This window comes from Scomber japonicus, chromosome 9, assembly GCF_027409825.1.
Source record: "Scomber japonicus isolate fScoJap1 chromosome 9, fScoJap1.pri, whole genome shotgun sequence".
NCBI lineage: Eukaryota > Metazoa > Chordata > Actinopteri > Scombriformes > Scombridae > Scomber > Scomber japonicus.
Genome location: NC_070586.1, coordinates 39,560,551 through 39,575,298, shown reverse-complemented (window position 1 = coordinate 39,575,298; position 14,748 = coordinate 39,560,551). Strand labels below are relative to the sequence as shown.

Genomic DNA, 14,748 nt, shown 5'->3' with positions numbered 1-14,748 from the left:
TGTTTAAAATAATGATTGAAAAATTGAGGAAAGTATGATTGGGATTTAGATGAGGATTCCTACCTGGATGCACTGCCTCTATGTACCAGGTAAGAACACCATACACAGCGGCATCGATGATGAGCATCATCATGGATAGACCCAGGTTAAAGTCATCGCCCTCTACTGGTGACTGGCTGATGGTTCGCCACTGGATGCCAACACCCGCAACCTCATATAGGGCAAAATATTTTGAACCCAGGCCAAAGGCTGTGGTGGACATCAGGGACTGTAGGAGACAGATGAAGGAAGACTTTATTCATGTGTCATAAGTAAGTAATATTTCACAGTGACAACACATGGAACAATGTTTACTGAGTTCATATGTGGCCAGATTAACTGGAAAGGTAGGGGGAAAGAAAATAAGGCCTTACAGCAATGCACTTCTCAAAGGCAGTGATCTTATCATGGGCCACCTCCTCCCTGATGGCCACATACATGTAGGGCACATAGCTGAGGAAATAGATGATTCCTCCACAGGCTGATGCCAGCTTGGCTTTGGAGTAGATCACTGACACCAGAAAACTGGAAAACAGTCATCTTTTCATTAAAAACATAGAAGATTCTTTAAGAGACAATGGTGTGTAGGTTTGTATTTTTAAACAATTACTGCATAGTAACCTAGCATTAACATACTATGATAGAAAGTGCTTTGTGCATAATAATGCTAGTCTAATCTAATTGGATGGTGATTTTGGTGGGATTACATCTGCACTGTGGTGGCACTAACCAGAACATGATGGTAGCCACAGCGTAGATGGTGAGGAAGAGCCAGATGATGAAGGGGTCACTGTGGAGCAACACCCGGCCGTACTTCAAAATGGCGGTCAGAGCAGTGACAGAGATGGAAAGCTGGACGAAACCAGTGATGAACCATGCCACCCAGTGAACTGCGTTGTTCAGACCCATCATCTTCATCACCTGAGGAGGAAACATGATGGTTGGATGACAGAATTTGTACATAATTGTAGATAACTATTACATTCTCAATTAAGACTCTATTGGTCTGCTGTCAGCTTGTTTAGCTTTATTTAGTGGTAGGACAAGGACAAGTAGATGGAAAGACGCAAGTAGACGCAGTAGATACTTTTCATGCCTACTAAATAATATGCCCCCAGTTTGTTCCATGGGCTTTCTGTTAAAGGCACTCCTCATGTTGAGTAGCTGTTGAATACAAAACTTGAGCTGTAAAACATCAAATAGCAGCTATGCATGTTAAATCATGCTGGAAATGAATTTTCCATGTACACGCCCTTATATACATACATGGTGAACACCAAATCTAAAAAAACCCTGGATGTTTTGCTTTTCCAGCTTTGATTTAGATACTGCAGGGAGATCTGAGGTGATGTAGGTTTAAGTCTGAGAGAAGCTTCTGCAAACAGGTGTTCTGACTGACACATCTGAACTGTGTCTGACTGAGATGATTGTGCTAACAGGTTGTAAAGGACAGATGTGTTCCTCAGCAATTTCTATGAAAGAACAGAAATGTCTCAGTCCGTGTCTTAGTACTTTCTGACTTTCATACTCTCAACTTCAGGCTCACTTGTTCCTACTGAAGACATAAACCTTTAAAAATGCTTCACAGATAGGACTGGGTATCGGTACTCAAAGTCGTTTAGGTATGGACCGAAATAAATCGATTCCAAGTAGTATGGAAATGTTGCCCGCTCTAAAGTGTGTCTACACTACACGCCTGTTACACTGGATAAAAGTAGAGTACTAAATGTGTAATGGGTATCGAATTAAGTACTCAGATGGTATCAGTATCACTTCAAGGGTAAATAGATTGGTACTGGTGTCATCATTGATACCCAGCCCAATCACAAATTAAGTTATGGTTTTCCTTCAAAAATGTCAGTAATTTCCTAAAACAACAGGAAGAAACAGCATTTGTTGGGAACTATTTTCAGTAGCGGATGAATCCACATTTGTTTCTCTAGTGAGTATTTCTGGCAGCAGGATGTCATGTGAAATTAAGTGAAAATGGTGATGAAGGAACATGTCACCCACTGCGACAATGTGACTCACTGATGTGTTTTCAATAGTTATTGGACAACCATGGAGCTAAATGGTACAGAGGTACAAGATACATGAGGTCAGCTATGAGAAACATGTAGATTATCACCAGATCTGTACTTTAACTAATAACCAGCATACTACTGGTCATGCCGAACACTTACCTGACATATTAACCAATCAATTTCAAAAATCTTACCTCTTTTAGTCGGTGCTCCTTCTCGGCCACAATGTGCTGAATCATCATGGCCACTGAGTAAACCCAGGAGATCACCATGCACAGAGGCATCATGTGCTCAATCACAAACAGGAAACTGGCAGAAGAAGAAAATAACAGATCAAATCAAGATCACAGTTTATTTAATTAAAATACAATTTGTGCATATATTTGTTTTTCCATCTCTACCATGTTCAATATCATGGCATGAACAAAGCCACAGAAAAGAGAACGTGACAGGTACAGTATGTTCATGTTAATGTTTCTTACTCGTCTCTGGTATAACACGGGTAGGGGAACATCTGAACGTAGTTACCAGGCTCCACCACATCGTGGCCCACAAATGCGTTAATGATGGCTCTCTCAATCATATCTGAGAGAGAAAAGTGACACAAGTTCATTACTTTTTTTATAGTTTGCATAGAAAAAAAGAAGAAAAAGGTGAGAAGAAGGTGGAGAGGACAATACAAACAACTTATCTAATGTGAGACTGTCTGAAACTGTCTGGATATAAACTTTTTCCCAGTGTTCATCCAATTTTTTAATTATGGGATTTTTGTAATCACCCTATTTCCTAGTTCCTAGTTCCTGGATTTTGGATTTTTTTTGTGTGTGAATATTATCCAGTATTGCGATGTACCTGCTGCACTGTAGCTAAATTTCCTCCTGGCTTTCTTTACCATTACTTTCAAGTTATAAATGTTATATATAATGTCTTATAAATGTCTTATAATGCTGCTCTTCCTTGAAAATATGTTTTTGAAAATGAAATGAACCTTTAAAAGGTACCCATCAATATTTTTTTTAAATACTTAATATATCAAATGACTAGTGATACACTCATTCACTTAAACTACAAGCCATTTAAAGAACTGTTCCAACTAAACACACAACCAAGAATTTTTATTAGAACAACTTCCTGCCAGAGAAATAGTCCCTGTAACATGGATTGACACTGTTTTATATACTATGCTGAGTAGTGTTGGCTGGAGTAATTTTTAATGTAATTAATTACTTTTAAATGTGACATATGAGTGGTAGGGGTAGTGTCCCCTTTAACACCTCACAAATATATGGTTTCATGTTAAAAAAAGAAGGCTCAGTAACTCAGTCATAGTTGGGGTCAGGTACATACAACTCTACTTAAACTGTGTGTGCACTCAAAGACAGAAACATGCAGATACATTCTCTTCATCAGACTTGTCAAGTCGTGCGCACACATGGATCTGTTATATAAATCTCGGCCATTGCTGAGCCTTATCTAGTGGAGCCTTATATCCACTCCTGCAATTAACAATAAATGGAGGAAGATCTGCCCTTAACCAGCCATTTTTGCACATCAATAAGCTTCCTGCATGCTGTTCTGCACCAGTGAGGTTCTTAAACAGTAACTGTCATTACACACAGCTGTGTGGCTCTTTATAATGTCCATATCATTAATTGATCACATAGGCCTGTAAACATTCATCAGCAGTGATACCTCAATCATTTTAAACATCAGAAATATAATCAGATTAGTAGCAGTGTTCAGATAGATAGATAAGTAGATATGTAGATAGATACTTTATTGATCCTTCACAGGAATTTGCTTGGTTTACATCAGCTATTTATATTTATATTTAGATTCTGTCTCTCGCCTAATTTTTCCATCTCCACTGTATCCTATCAGTAGCTCACTCTGGGGGGGGGGGGGGGTAATGAAATATGTGTGAGGTGTGAATATTCTCATCACACATTCTGGTGTCAGAAATACCAAATAATATAACGTGTGGAATATGACATATGCATAGTTTTGTGCGTACTAATTGTTTATACATCTTGCGTCTGGTCACTGTAGTTTCCCAGTTTCTGGGAAAAAAATGTTTTATTTTTGTGCATTTTTTTATAGGCAAATGTACAAGTTTGACCCGTGTTTATGAAAAAAATCCAAGATAAACATTCAAACATGTTGTATTTATCATTTTCTGTAAAGTGATTGTGAATGTCTTTTTAATCAAACAGTAGGATTAATCAAACATGTATTAATGACTGATGGGGAATTTATGAAATATGAGTCATAATATCAACAGTATGTAAGGATTAAAAAAGTCCTTTTAACCCTTACCCCCCACAAAATCACATACTTGATAACGAAGAGAAAAAACTGCCACTCTTTTTCATTTTGAATGAAGAGTTGCTATAGTAGCTGTGTGGCTTCTGATAGACCTCACCTCTGATTCAAAACAAAAAAGAATAATGATGATTTAGATCAGATGGTGCAACAGTCTGACTGTATGTCATAATCACACCAATTACATAATGTCTGAGTCACATAACAAACGTATTTTGGAGATATTTCCTGCAGAGAGCTGTTCCAATAGGTACACAGTTAACATTTGTGTCTGATATGGACACTTTTGTCCAATTCCGATTTTCATTTTGTGACTATTTCATAGTGGTTTTAGCAAGAGCCTTGAAAACTGGTAAAGGTTAATCATTTTTCACATATTTTTGAATTCGGCACATTTACCACTTTGGACAAAAGTGTCTAACGTGTTTGATGCCATAAAAAAAGGCATATTTGAGATTCTTTTTCAGTTTTTTTGCATGCATCTTCTAATCCACTTCTCCTCTATTGATCCAAACCATTGATTTAATTAATTTCAGACTTTTAACCCCTTCAATGCCAGAAAATAGAGTCCCTGGTAAAAAAGAATGGTGAAAAAAGCACATGAAAAGGTGGTTATTTCCAACATACTGAATGCAAATTAAATTTGGTTTGGAGGGATTATAACAGTCTTGTATATATATCATTGATGAGTAACAAGATTGATTTCCAGGGGTTTTTAGTTTTTTTGTAGATTTAAGGAAATGGCTCCCATAGACTTCCATTAGAGGGTATACATGTGGGCAGCTCCAGAACTGTACATTTCTCTTTTGTCCAATGTGGTACTTGTGCCAGTTTGGTTCTGAGAGTCCCTGGAAATCAATCTTGTTACTCATCAATGATATATATCCAAGACTGTTACAATTCCTCCAAACCAAACTCAATTTGCATTCAGTATATTGGAAATAACCACCTTTTCATGTGCTTTTTTCACCATTCTTTTTACCAGGGACTCTATTTTCTGGCATCGAAGGGGTTAAAAGTCTGAAACTAATTAATGAATCAAAAGAGGAGAAGTGGATTAGAAGATGCATGCAAAAAGAACTGAAAAAAAATTCTCAAATATATGTTTTTTATGGCATCAAACACGTTGGACACTTTTGTCCAAAGTGGTAAATGTGCCATTAAAAAGTATTAAGGTACACAGGTTAAATATCAAAACACACATTAAAACATTGGTAGATACATTGAGATTTTTTTTCAGACACCACTCCCCCCTTTTGTGACCCCTTTAACAATTATACAATACAATTATATAATTGTTTTTTGGAATTCCATTCTCTCATGGATAAAATAAACTGCAAGTTGCCTTGGCAGTTTCCAGGCAGTCTCCTGTCAGTTTACATGCATCATTATGGATCAACTGTCTGTATCAGACAAGCAGCTCCCTGCTATCTGCTTTCTAAATAAAATATGACTTGCAGTGAGAAAGTGCTTCAGCTGCAGCTTTCATTGGCATTTTCACAGGTGTGCCCACTTCACAGCGGTAAGCACTTTACCAGAATCAATGTTTCTCTTACTAAAACAAACTAAACAATGCATTTGACACCACATACTGGCTCCTCCTGGCTCTTGATTTATAGCAGAGGATGTTGTCGTTTGCACATTGCTCTAAAACAAAGTCCACAAAAAAAAAAGGTTTCTGCTTCCATGTACATTATGTATCAGATCCATCTTTAAACCTGCAACATGGATATATTTCCAGCACTAAAGAAGCATCGCATTCTGGTCACATACCTTGGATCCAAACAAAACCATAGAGGAAGTAGAATTTCCCCCCAGTGTTTGGTCCTGGACGCCAGTAGGCCCGTCGGATTTCATTGGTCTTTTCAGTAAAGCTGGAGTTTTGTCTTATTTTGTACAGGACGTGAGGTGGCAGGGAGCCATCTTTGTTAGTCTGGAAGATCACACCTATGAAGCAGAAGAGCAGGTATTAGGTCAGCAGCGTCCTGGTGGTCAACATGAAGCCTGCTAACATCATAGTGAAGCTTCTAATTCCATTTCGGACCAAACCTCTGCCTTTAATGCACATTTCTCTGTCCTGTGGGAATCTCTCCTTGCATACCTGACTTCATCCTAAGTCTCTGAATTATCTTTACTTAATGCACCTGTTTAGCCAGAAACTAGATGTACATGTCTAACTCTGGATGTCCATTGGATGCAGCTGTGATGCATTCCTGTTGGTCCACAGCTGTATCACGTTTCTGTTGTGGTTCAGTCGCCCACTGAAAGGTAGAGAAGCATTTGTACTGTTTACACCTGGTATTAACATGTGTCTCAGGTGATCCAATCACAACTTGACAGCTATAAATACAAATGTACCTACTACAAACTACCTCTGAGATTTTCATCAGTAACTCTAACAGATTACACTTACATTTATTTTGTAATTAAATGATGTAACACCATAACATGTAACTAGTTACTCTCCAATACTGTCTGGGACACATTTGACCACATATGTTTTGTAGTGCCAACACTAATGTGAGTTTTCAGTAAGGATGTTACAGGAAAATATGTCATCAATGCAGGATGTGGAGCTTGTTTTGGTAGATGGTTGAAAGAATGGAGAGGAGCGCATATGTACGTGGTTGGAGTAATCTGAACAGTGGGAATAGTACATGTATATTCGCTCTTGAAAATTTTTTATTCGCTCTTAGATCTTTAGCACGCACTAAAAACAAATCTGGCCCTTTTTTGACTGATGTAATTACTGTACGCAGGGCCGTTTCACCCCCACGGACAGAATCTGGACACAAGTGGCCAGCTCAAGACTGCTTGAGACCCATAATAGAGACAGGTATAAACAGCAATATCGGATCGTATCACCCGAGATGCGTGTTAATACCAGGTATAAACAGGACCAGTGTGTCTTCAAACAGTCTGCTCTCCAGACGCCAAGTTTTGTATTGTTTTATTCAATTTTACAAGCATCTCTGTTTTGTGCGTGTACCAAATGTCAGGTAGATTGTTTCCAATATTGTTTTGCTGACATTTTTGGGGTTTTACAAGCAAGATGTATTTGTAGTGCTGTTCATGCTGTAGTATTGAATGTGTTGTTATACTGTGAGGTGTTTCTAAATTACATATGTGGCTGGCCATTTGGATGCTCAGAAGATATTTAATAAAATGAAATTGCACATTTTTTGTCAGTCCATTCAAACTGCGACACTATGCTACTATGTCGCCCACCTGTTGCAGCTCCACTGCTACTCATTTGAGCATTAAACAGGACTTTCTACAAGCATTAGTTTTTCTATTGGTTGAGCTATCATATTCCTCCCAAGGACATAGTGATGACTCACTGGCAAACACAGACACATTGTCCTGGTAGGCCTGGTTCAGGGTGTAGTTGACGATGCTGTCCTCGTCAGGAAAGCCCTTGAAGATATCCACACTGACCTAGAAGCCCGGGACAAACAAAGAAATAATCTCTCACAGAGGAAGTGGAGTCATGAAGAGAAACTATTGTGAGAGCTGAGCACCGTACTAGATTACTGCAAGGTCTGCATGTTTGCACTTGGAATCAATAGGATAGCGTTTCATTGCCTTTTCCTGTTTCCACTCTATGTCTGCAAGCAGTGCATGTCATTACTAATATAATGACCTTAATCAGTGTCATTTTATGGTATGTGTCACTTCAGATTGAAAATAAACACCAATATTCTTCATACTAAATTGTCACAATATATTATCAAGTGTGTGAGTTTGTATTTCCCTCCTCCATGGTTCATCTTGTATTGTTGTCATAATGGTGTATGCCTACCCATTTCTGCTGAAATACAATAATATCAGTGTTGTGTTTTTATCTTGTTGCACTGCCTCCAAGTGGTCAACAAAATAAATGAACAGATTTAAAGAAATAGTTTGACATTTTGGGAAATAAACTGAATTGTTTTGCCAAGAGTCAGTTGAAAAGAATGATACTAGTCTAATGGCTGTACAGTAAATATTAAGGTTAGCTTTAGCAAAGGGAAACAGCTAGCCTAGATCTGCCTAAAGAGCACAAAATCTACCAACTAGCACCTTTAAAGCTTACATATTAAACTTTACATCTCTTTTGTTAAATCTGTACAAAAACGTAAGTGTAAAAACAACAATTCTATGTTTTATGGGAAAGCTGCAGCTGCTACTATGCTACTCCAGCGAACTCTCTTTGACTTGTTACTCAGTAAAGAGTTATGCTAGCTATGTATTGTTAGTCAATGTTAAGTACTATAGAATAAAGTAGCCATGTAGAAATCTCCCTGAAGTTGTCTGTTGGCTCTCTAGGCTAACTAGCTAGCCCAGAGCAAGGCTGTGAACTACAGGGAAGCAGGAGGGAGTTTGGCTCCTCTTAAAAAACACATGAGCTCTCCTGAAAACACAATTTGTGAAATTTTGGGGGGGGGGGTATCAATAACCACCCCCCGATTAAAAAAAAAAGCTCCCCTGAAAGCTATGGGATAGTTCGCACCCTGCCCAGAGCTTCTGCTAACTACAAGCTGCCAGATATCTCCACCTACCCAACTCAAATTACAAGCAGAGGCTCCAGGAATTTACTGTCCCAGACAATAATGTCAAGAAGAAAAAGAGAAACTTAGTTTTGGACACATCTGCATATCCATATCATGAAACATTTAACAATACAAGGACAAGACAGTATATATATTATTTTTTTAACGTTCCTTTATTTAAGTTTTCTTAATCCGAGTGTGATATTAAGGTGAATCGTACAATATTGTTGGCGGTGAGTGGACTGTCTCGTGTATGTGTATTGTGTATTTTAGTTACTTTTAATACTAATAACTAATTTATTTCATTCTTTATAAGCATCTTCTTTCTTTTTTACTTATGGTACCAAAAGGATTGCTACAATAAAGACTATTCTATTCTAACTGTTGTTGACATGACTTGTGTTTGTACTGCTAATTATTTCTCTTTCTCTTTGTTTTTTTCTTTTTACTTTTGAGTGCAGGGATTAGGGAGGGTGGATATATTCATTGTACATTTGTTTGATTTTTCTTGAGAAGTAAAGACAGAAATAAAAACAAAAAGAAGAGCAAACTGGCTTGGTAAGGAATGGCTGCCCATTATACAGACCTTAGACATGAAGCGCGTCCAACCACAGGCAGCGTTGTCGATGGTGTCCAGCTGTTCTAGCAGGGTGGAGGTGTTAGGAAGACTGTAATTTGCCTCCATCAGGCCTTGTATTAGCTCACTGTCCGTACCATTCAACAGCTCAGGGTGCTGTTGAAGCTCTGAAGACAGCTGGATGCAGAGGAGAAAGAGGATGAATGGAACCTAATGTGTGCCCATTACGTTTTCACTCTTAGATGATTCATAGTGCACTTCATGGGAAATACATAAACACTGAATAATTTTCACTTCCTGATGTTATCATGAATGATTTTCAGAGGTTGACTTGCATGTGAGTGTACCTGCTGTAACCACACCAGCTGGTTGTGCAGCCGACCCTCCTCAAGAAAAGTCCTGAGCTGGGCGGAGATGTTCAGCCACACTTTGGTGTAGTGTGTCACGTTCCCAACGAATGCAAATGTCTCATTGGCCTAAGAGAGAAAAAATTGTTGCTTTGTTTTTTTAATGCAATTTTTTAAATAAATTCAGCCACTTGTCATTAAAGTTTGCTTTGGCTGTTCTTTCCTCCTACGCATCTTCCCTTTATCGCTCACCCTTGAACACTCCAATGTCTTTAGCCACTTGCTCAGATAAATGATCTATACAGGTGCTGCCAATAGTCAGACTGTGCAATCAACAGATAATCAATAGGTGGAAGAAGGTTGGTGTGAACCCAGCATGTCAAACAGTGCAGGATTCTTGTGTAAAGAATACAAATAATGAAACCTTTCCCTCTGTTGTTAACATGGTCTAACATAATTCATGTTGGGAGTCTCTGGCTCTGTAGTGTTGTAGTATTAGTCAAGAGTGAAATATTAATATCAGGGTATAAAATTAATCACAAGGCTATAAGGTAATAAGGCTGGATTTATTATGTATGTTTCTTGTCAACAAACCCCATTAAAAGACCAAGAACCAACAGTGTGGTCGTCTCTCTCTCTCAGTACTGACTGACCTTCCTGTCTGTGGTTCTCAGCAGGAAGAATCAATACCATTGGTTCCTACTGAAGACATCAATCTTTAAAAACAGCTCACAAATATGTATTTTCATGTATTAAAAACCCTGTCATTTGCTGAAAGAGCTGGTCCTTGTTTTTAGCAAACTTTATTCAACCAGGTGGAAAAGGCACATTTGTTTAGGACTATTTTAAGCAGCAGATGAATTCACATTTGTTCTAGAAAGTATTTCTGAGCTCCCAAGTGAGTAGATAGCATCTAAGCGGCCGGGGGTGAGCCTGGGACGCCAGGTTTCACTGCTGAACCCTTAAGAGGTGTTGTGGGCTTATCAGTGAAACACTGAGGAAGGAAGGCGCCGACTTGGCAACCCAGAGGATGCCATCACTCACTTGACCATCCTACAGAGTCCTGGCAGCATGTCTCAAGTGTGCAACTAAAGGATAATAACATCTAGTCCTACACAATAGATCTGGCAGCAGAATGGTGTAGTTGTGATTATATTACTATAAACCAGAGTGTGCGTGTTCATGATGATGAAGGAACTTGTCACCCAGTGCTACAGATTGACTCACTGATGTGTTTTCAATAGTTTTTGGACAACCATGGAGCTATGACACAAAGGAATAGATCAGACTTTGATAGACCTACAATACTTGTTAATACGATACATTAACCCTTACGTACCATCCATATTCTGACTCATAATTAATCTCTACACCAATTCACATTCATAAATTCCTCATCAGTCATTAATAAATGTTTGATGTTAGGATGTGGGAATGCGTATATTTGTCATTTTGTGAAGTGTTCCATCTACCTGCCCAGGGACTACAGGCGGAAAATAGCAATTCATCTCTCCTTGTTTTATACAGGGTTAATGTTTTATTGTGCAATATCCCTGTTTTAAATTTTTTTTTTAACAAAAATTACAAATTAATTTTACAGAAAAAAAATACATTCACAATCACTATTTTATGTTCCAAGAGAACATTTTATAGAATATGAAGAATACACGTTTGAATAGTGTTGTCTTTTTTAATAAACACACTAATTTTGTACATTTGCGTATATAAATGTATTTATCGACTGCAAAAAAAGCAAATTTTTCTATTTTTGTATAATGTGGGTCCGATTATAAAAAGTCTGGCTAATATAAATGTGTATATGGTGTTTTTACAATGGATCTTGATTATTTTCATTTGTCAAAACCATGTTGTTATGTTCACAATGGATTAAATGACTATGTGTAGTGTAAGAGTAGTCACTCATTGTAATTAATAGAGAGCAGAGAATTGTCAGCAACTCCACATTACTTTGTTTTGTTGTTGTTTTTTTACTCTGGAAATGTATCTTGGAAAATAAACACGTAAAAAAATATACACATTAATAAATAGATATATAAAGTACCAGTCAAAACTTCCTATTCATTTGAATGAGAAAAGTGTGTCTTTCAGTTACTGTACATATATAAATTTACACATACTGTGGTGTTAGAGTACTGCTTCCCTCATAGCTTGTTTATCACATTAATAACAGTTGGCATTAACAATTTTTGAATCCATTTGTCCTGACTGGCTAGAGTTTTATAATGGTGACCTGATGGGAGGAGTTGGAGTGAGTGATAATGGGATGTGAAGAGTCCTGCTTGATAAAGGTTGTTTGCGTGGTTGCAGAGATCTGATACTAGTTCATGTAATTGCATTTGCATGATTGATGATGCAAGAAAGTTATTGCTTGTAACATAGAGAAAGTTGCATCTATATGTCAGATGTTGTGTTTGTGGTTTGTTCTGCTTGATGCAGCTTTTATTACAGCTTTGCAATTCTTTGGTGTGGAGCTCTGTGATAGAAGTACCGTATGTCAGTTAAAGTGATAAAAGAAACTTTGCTTATACACCTACACCAAAGAGAGAACTCTCTACTTGCCTTCTGAATCACTTTATCCACCTGGGAGCCGATGGGCGAGTAGAGGATCTTGGGATTTGTAGTCATCAGGTGAACCAGTAAGCCCAGGTTCCTCTGTTCTTTGCTGGTAAAGCCCAGAGAACTCATATTACCTTGCTTCAAGGCCTCCGGCTCAATGATCCTGCAACAGCCACAGGTTAAAGGCCATTAACTTTACTGCTACTCACAGTAATAGTTCTTCTACACTTTGTTATCTGCCACAGGCTGTTCAAATGAATCAAACTTAAACAAAACATAGTATCCCTCTCATAAATCAGGCCACAACCTCACTGTGCTCATATCACACAGCTCACACAAAGAAATGACGCTGCAGTGTTTCTGAATGGGAAGCACCAACATTCACTGTGTGTGTCTTTTTACAGTCTTTTTAAACATAGTTATTGTTTACTGCAACTTTGGCTTTATTTACAGGAGGTTAAATCTGAAGTCACACCTTTTTCAAATGTTTTAATATTTAACATGTTACTGAATATATACATTGCTGTTTTTAATTCTTTGAAATCAGTATTTTGTTATATTTAGTAAATAAATCATGATGTGGGATTATTTGGAGCACACATGGACTTAAATGGAGTCACAGTACCAATAAAACCCACTTTATTCATCAAATATCTTTATTTTATATTCCATTGTGGCATTTATTTTTACATTACATTTTAAATAGAGTAATTAGTAATCTGTAACCTAATATATTTCCAATGTAACCCTCCTAACCCTGTATACAGCTTATCTAAACCACTTTATTTGGAGGTCAAACTAAAAGTGAGTACAACTGAAAAGTCTCTCATAATCCTTCCTGCACAGGAAAACTGTGTGCTCACAAATAACGTAAACTGAACCAGGAAGTGAGTCTACAAGCTGTTAGATGTTTCCAACAGACAGTTTGTCTAACTTTTCTCTTGCAACTCAGCCAATGAAAGCTGCACTTGCATGAAAAATTCTAGCTTTAATTAACACTAACTCGTACTTGAAGCTCCAGCTGTTCCACTGACACAATTCAGCCGTGTCTATCAATGTTAACTCTAACCAGGCACAGAGTACAGATGATTGATGCATGCTGAATCATCTTGTGTTTCGTTTAGCTTCTTTTTAGTGATGCTGCAGATCTCAGCAGTTTACATGGTAAACACTATTTTATTCATATGTGTAGGAATAACAACAGTTACTACAAACATATGAACAAAATTGTAGTAAACAGAAAATTAGCCTTTAAAGTCTGTGTAAAGTAAAAATAAATATGTTTTCTGAGTTTGACATACCACAGAAAAGTGTGTTGTTGCCAAATTTGAATGATTAAAAAAATCGCTAAATATATGAAATTAGGCTTCAAAGTTGTGTAAAAATCAGCCTCTTTCTCTGCTACCAAACACTGAAACCCCGCCCCCTACCAAGTGTCACCTGTCAATCAAAGTCACCACCTCTACCAGAAACTGCTGCTAGCTCGGCGGCTAACTCAGCTAACTGGCTAACTGTAGACTGTAGTAGTAGTAGTGTGTGCTGAATGTATTTATACCTCTACAGCAGCAGGGAATCAATGATTGGCATAAACCCACCCACTAAATCCTGAACACAGAAATGTTGAAACACAGTTTGTGAAGCCTAGCTCCACAATTCAAATCTAAATGGTTGAAATGCTTTTTACACCTTTTTTAGAAATACATTTATGACCTATTTAATGTGTTTAGAAGAAAATGTCTGAATTCACTTTACACATGCATGTGTAAAGTGAGAGACTCTTTCAGTCTCTCATGCTTCTCTTCTTCACATAAAGACATAAATATCAGCATACCTGTTGTTCCCACACAGAATGGGCTGCAGCCCCGCCCAAAGCTGCACAAATGCTGAGAACTGAGAGTGTGGGTTTTCAGCTTCCTCCTTCCCTTTCCCTCCTCCTCCTCCTCCCTCTACTCCCTCTGCTCCCTCCTCAGCCTCCTCTCCAGGGATGTCTGTGGTGTTGGGGCCCCACGTGGTGGCATTGAGGGACCATGTGGCGTTTGTGGGTGAGGGGGGAGTTCTACCAGCACAGGCGCCTTTGGGCAGCAGTCGGGCCAGGCCTGAGAGCAGGTCCACATCCTTGAGAAGCCTCTCCACATCAGCCAGGTCCTTCAGTAAGGCCCCCAGATGGGACTGGGCTAGAGGAACGAAGGAACTGGACCTCTCCAAGTGAAGCTGGTGGGAAGAGGATGTAGGATAATGCTAGTTTGGTAATATCATGATGTTTAGGACTGGTCCAGGATTTAAAATGTCAAGGCAAGTCAGAAATTTAAATAGTTATTATATAATATAAA

General features: G+C 38.2%; 1 protein-coding gene across 5 annotated transcripts in view; it reads right to left on the bottom strand.

Annotated features, from left to right (window-relative positions):
* abca2 (ATP-binding cassette, sub-family A (ABC1), member 2) overlaps positions 1 to 14,748 on the bottom strand; it is a 129,933-nt gene that overhangs the window by 43,414 nt on the left and 71,771 nt on the right. For all 5 annotated transcript variants that reach the window (XM_053326127.1, XM_053326129.1, XM_053326128.1 and 2 more), the window contains 11 exons: positions 14,250 to 14,629; positions 12,422 to 12,581; positions 9,842 to 9,970; positions 9,504 to 9,671; positions 7,727 to 7,823; positions 6,159 to 6,332; positions 2,546 to 2,648; positions 2,258 to 2,372; positions 770 to 960; positions 414 to 564; positions 64 to 268 (listed from right to left, as the gene is read on the bottom strand). In XM_053326127.1, coding sequence (XP_053182102.1) covers positions 64 to 268; positions 414 to 564; positions 770 to 960; positions 2,258 to 2,372; positions 2,546 to 2,648; positions 6,159 to 6,332; positions 7,727 to 7,823; positions 9,504 to 9,671; positions 9,842 to 9,970; positions 12,422 to 12,581; positions 14,250 to 14,629 — 1,873 coding nt within the window. The remainder of the gene's footprint in view (positions 1 to 63; positions 269 to 413; positions 565 to 769; positions 961 to 2,257; positions 2,373 to 2,545; positions 2,649 to 6,158; positions 6,333 to 7,726; positions 7,824 to 9,503; positions 9,672 to 9,841; positions 9,971 to 12,421; positions 12,582 to 14,249; positions 14,630 to 14,748) is intronic.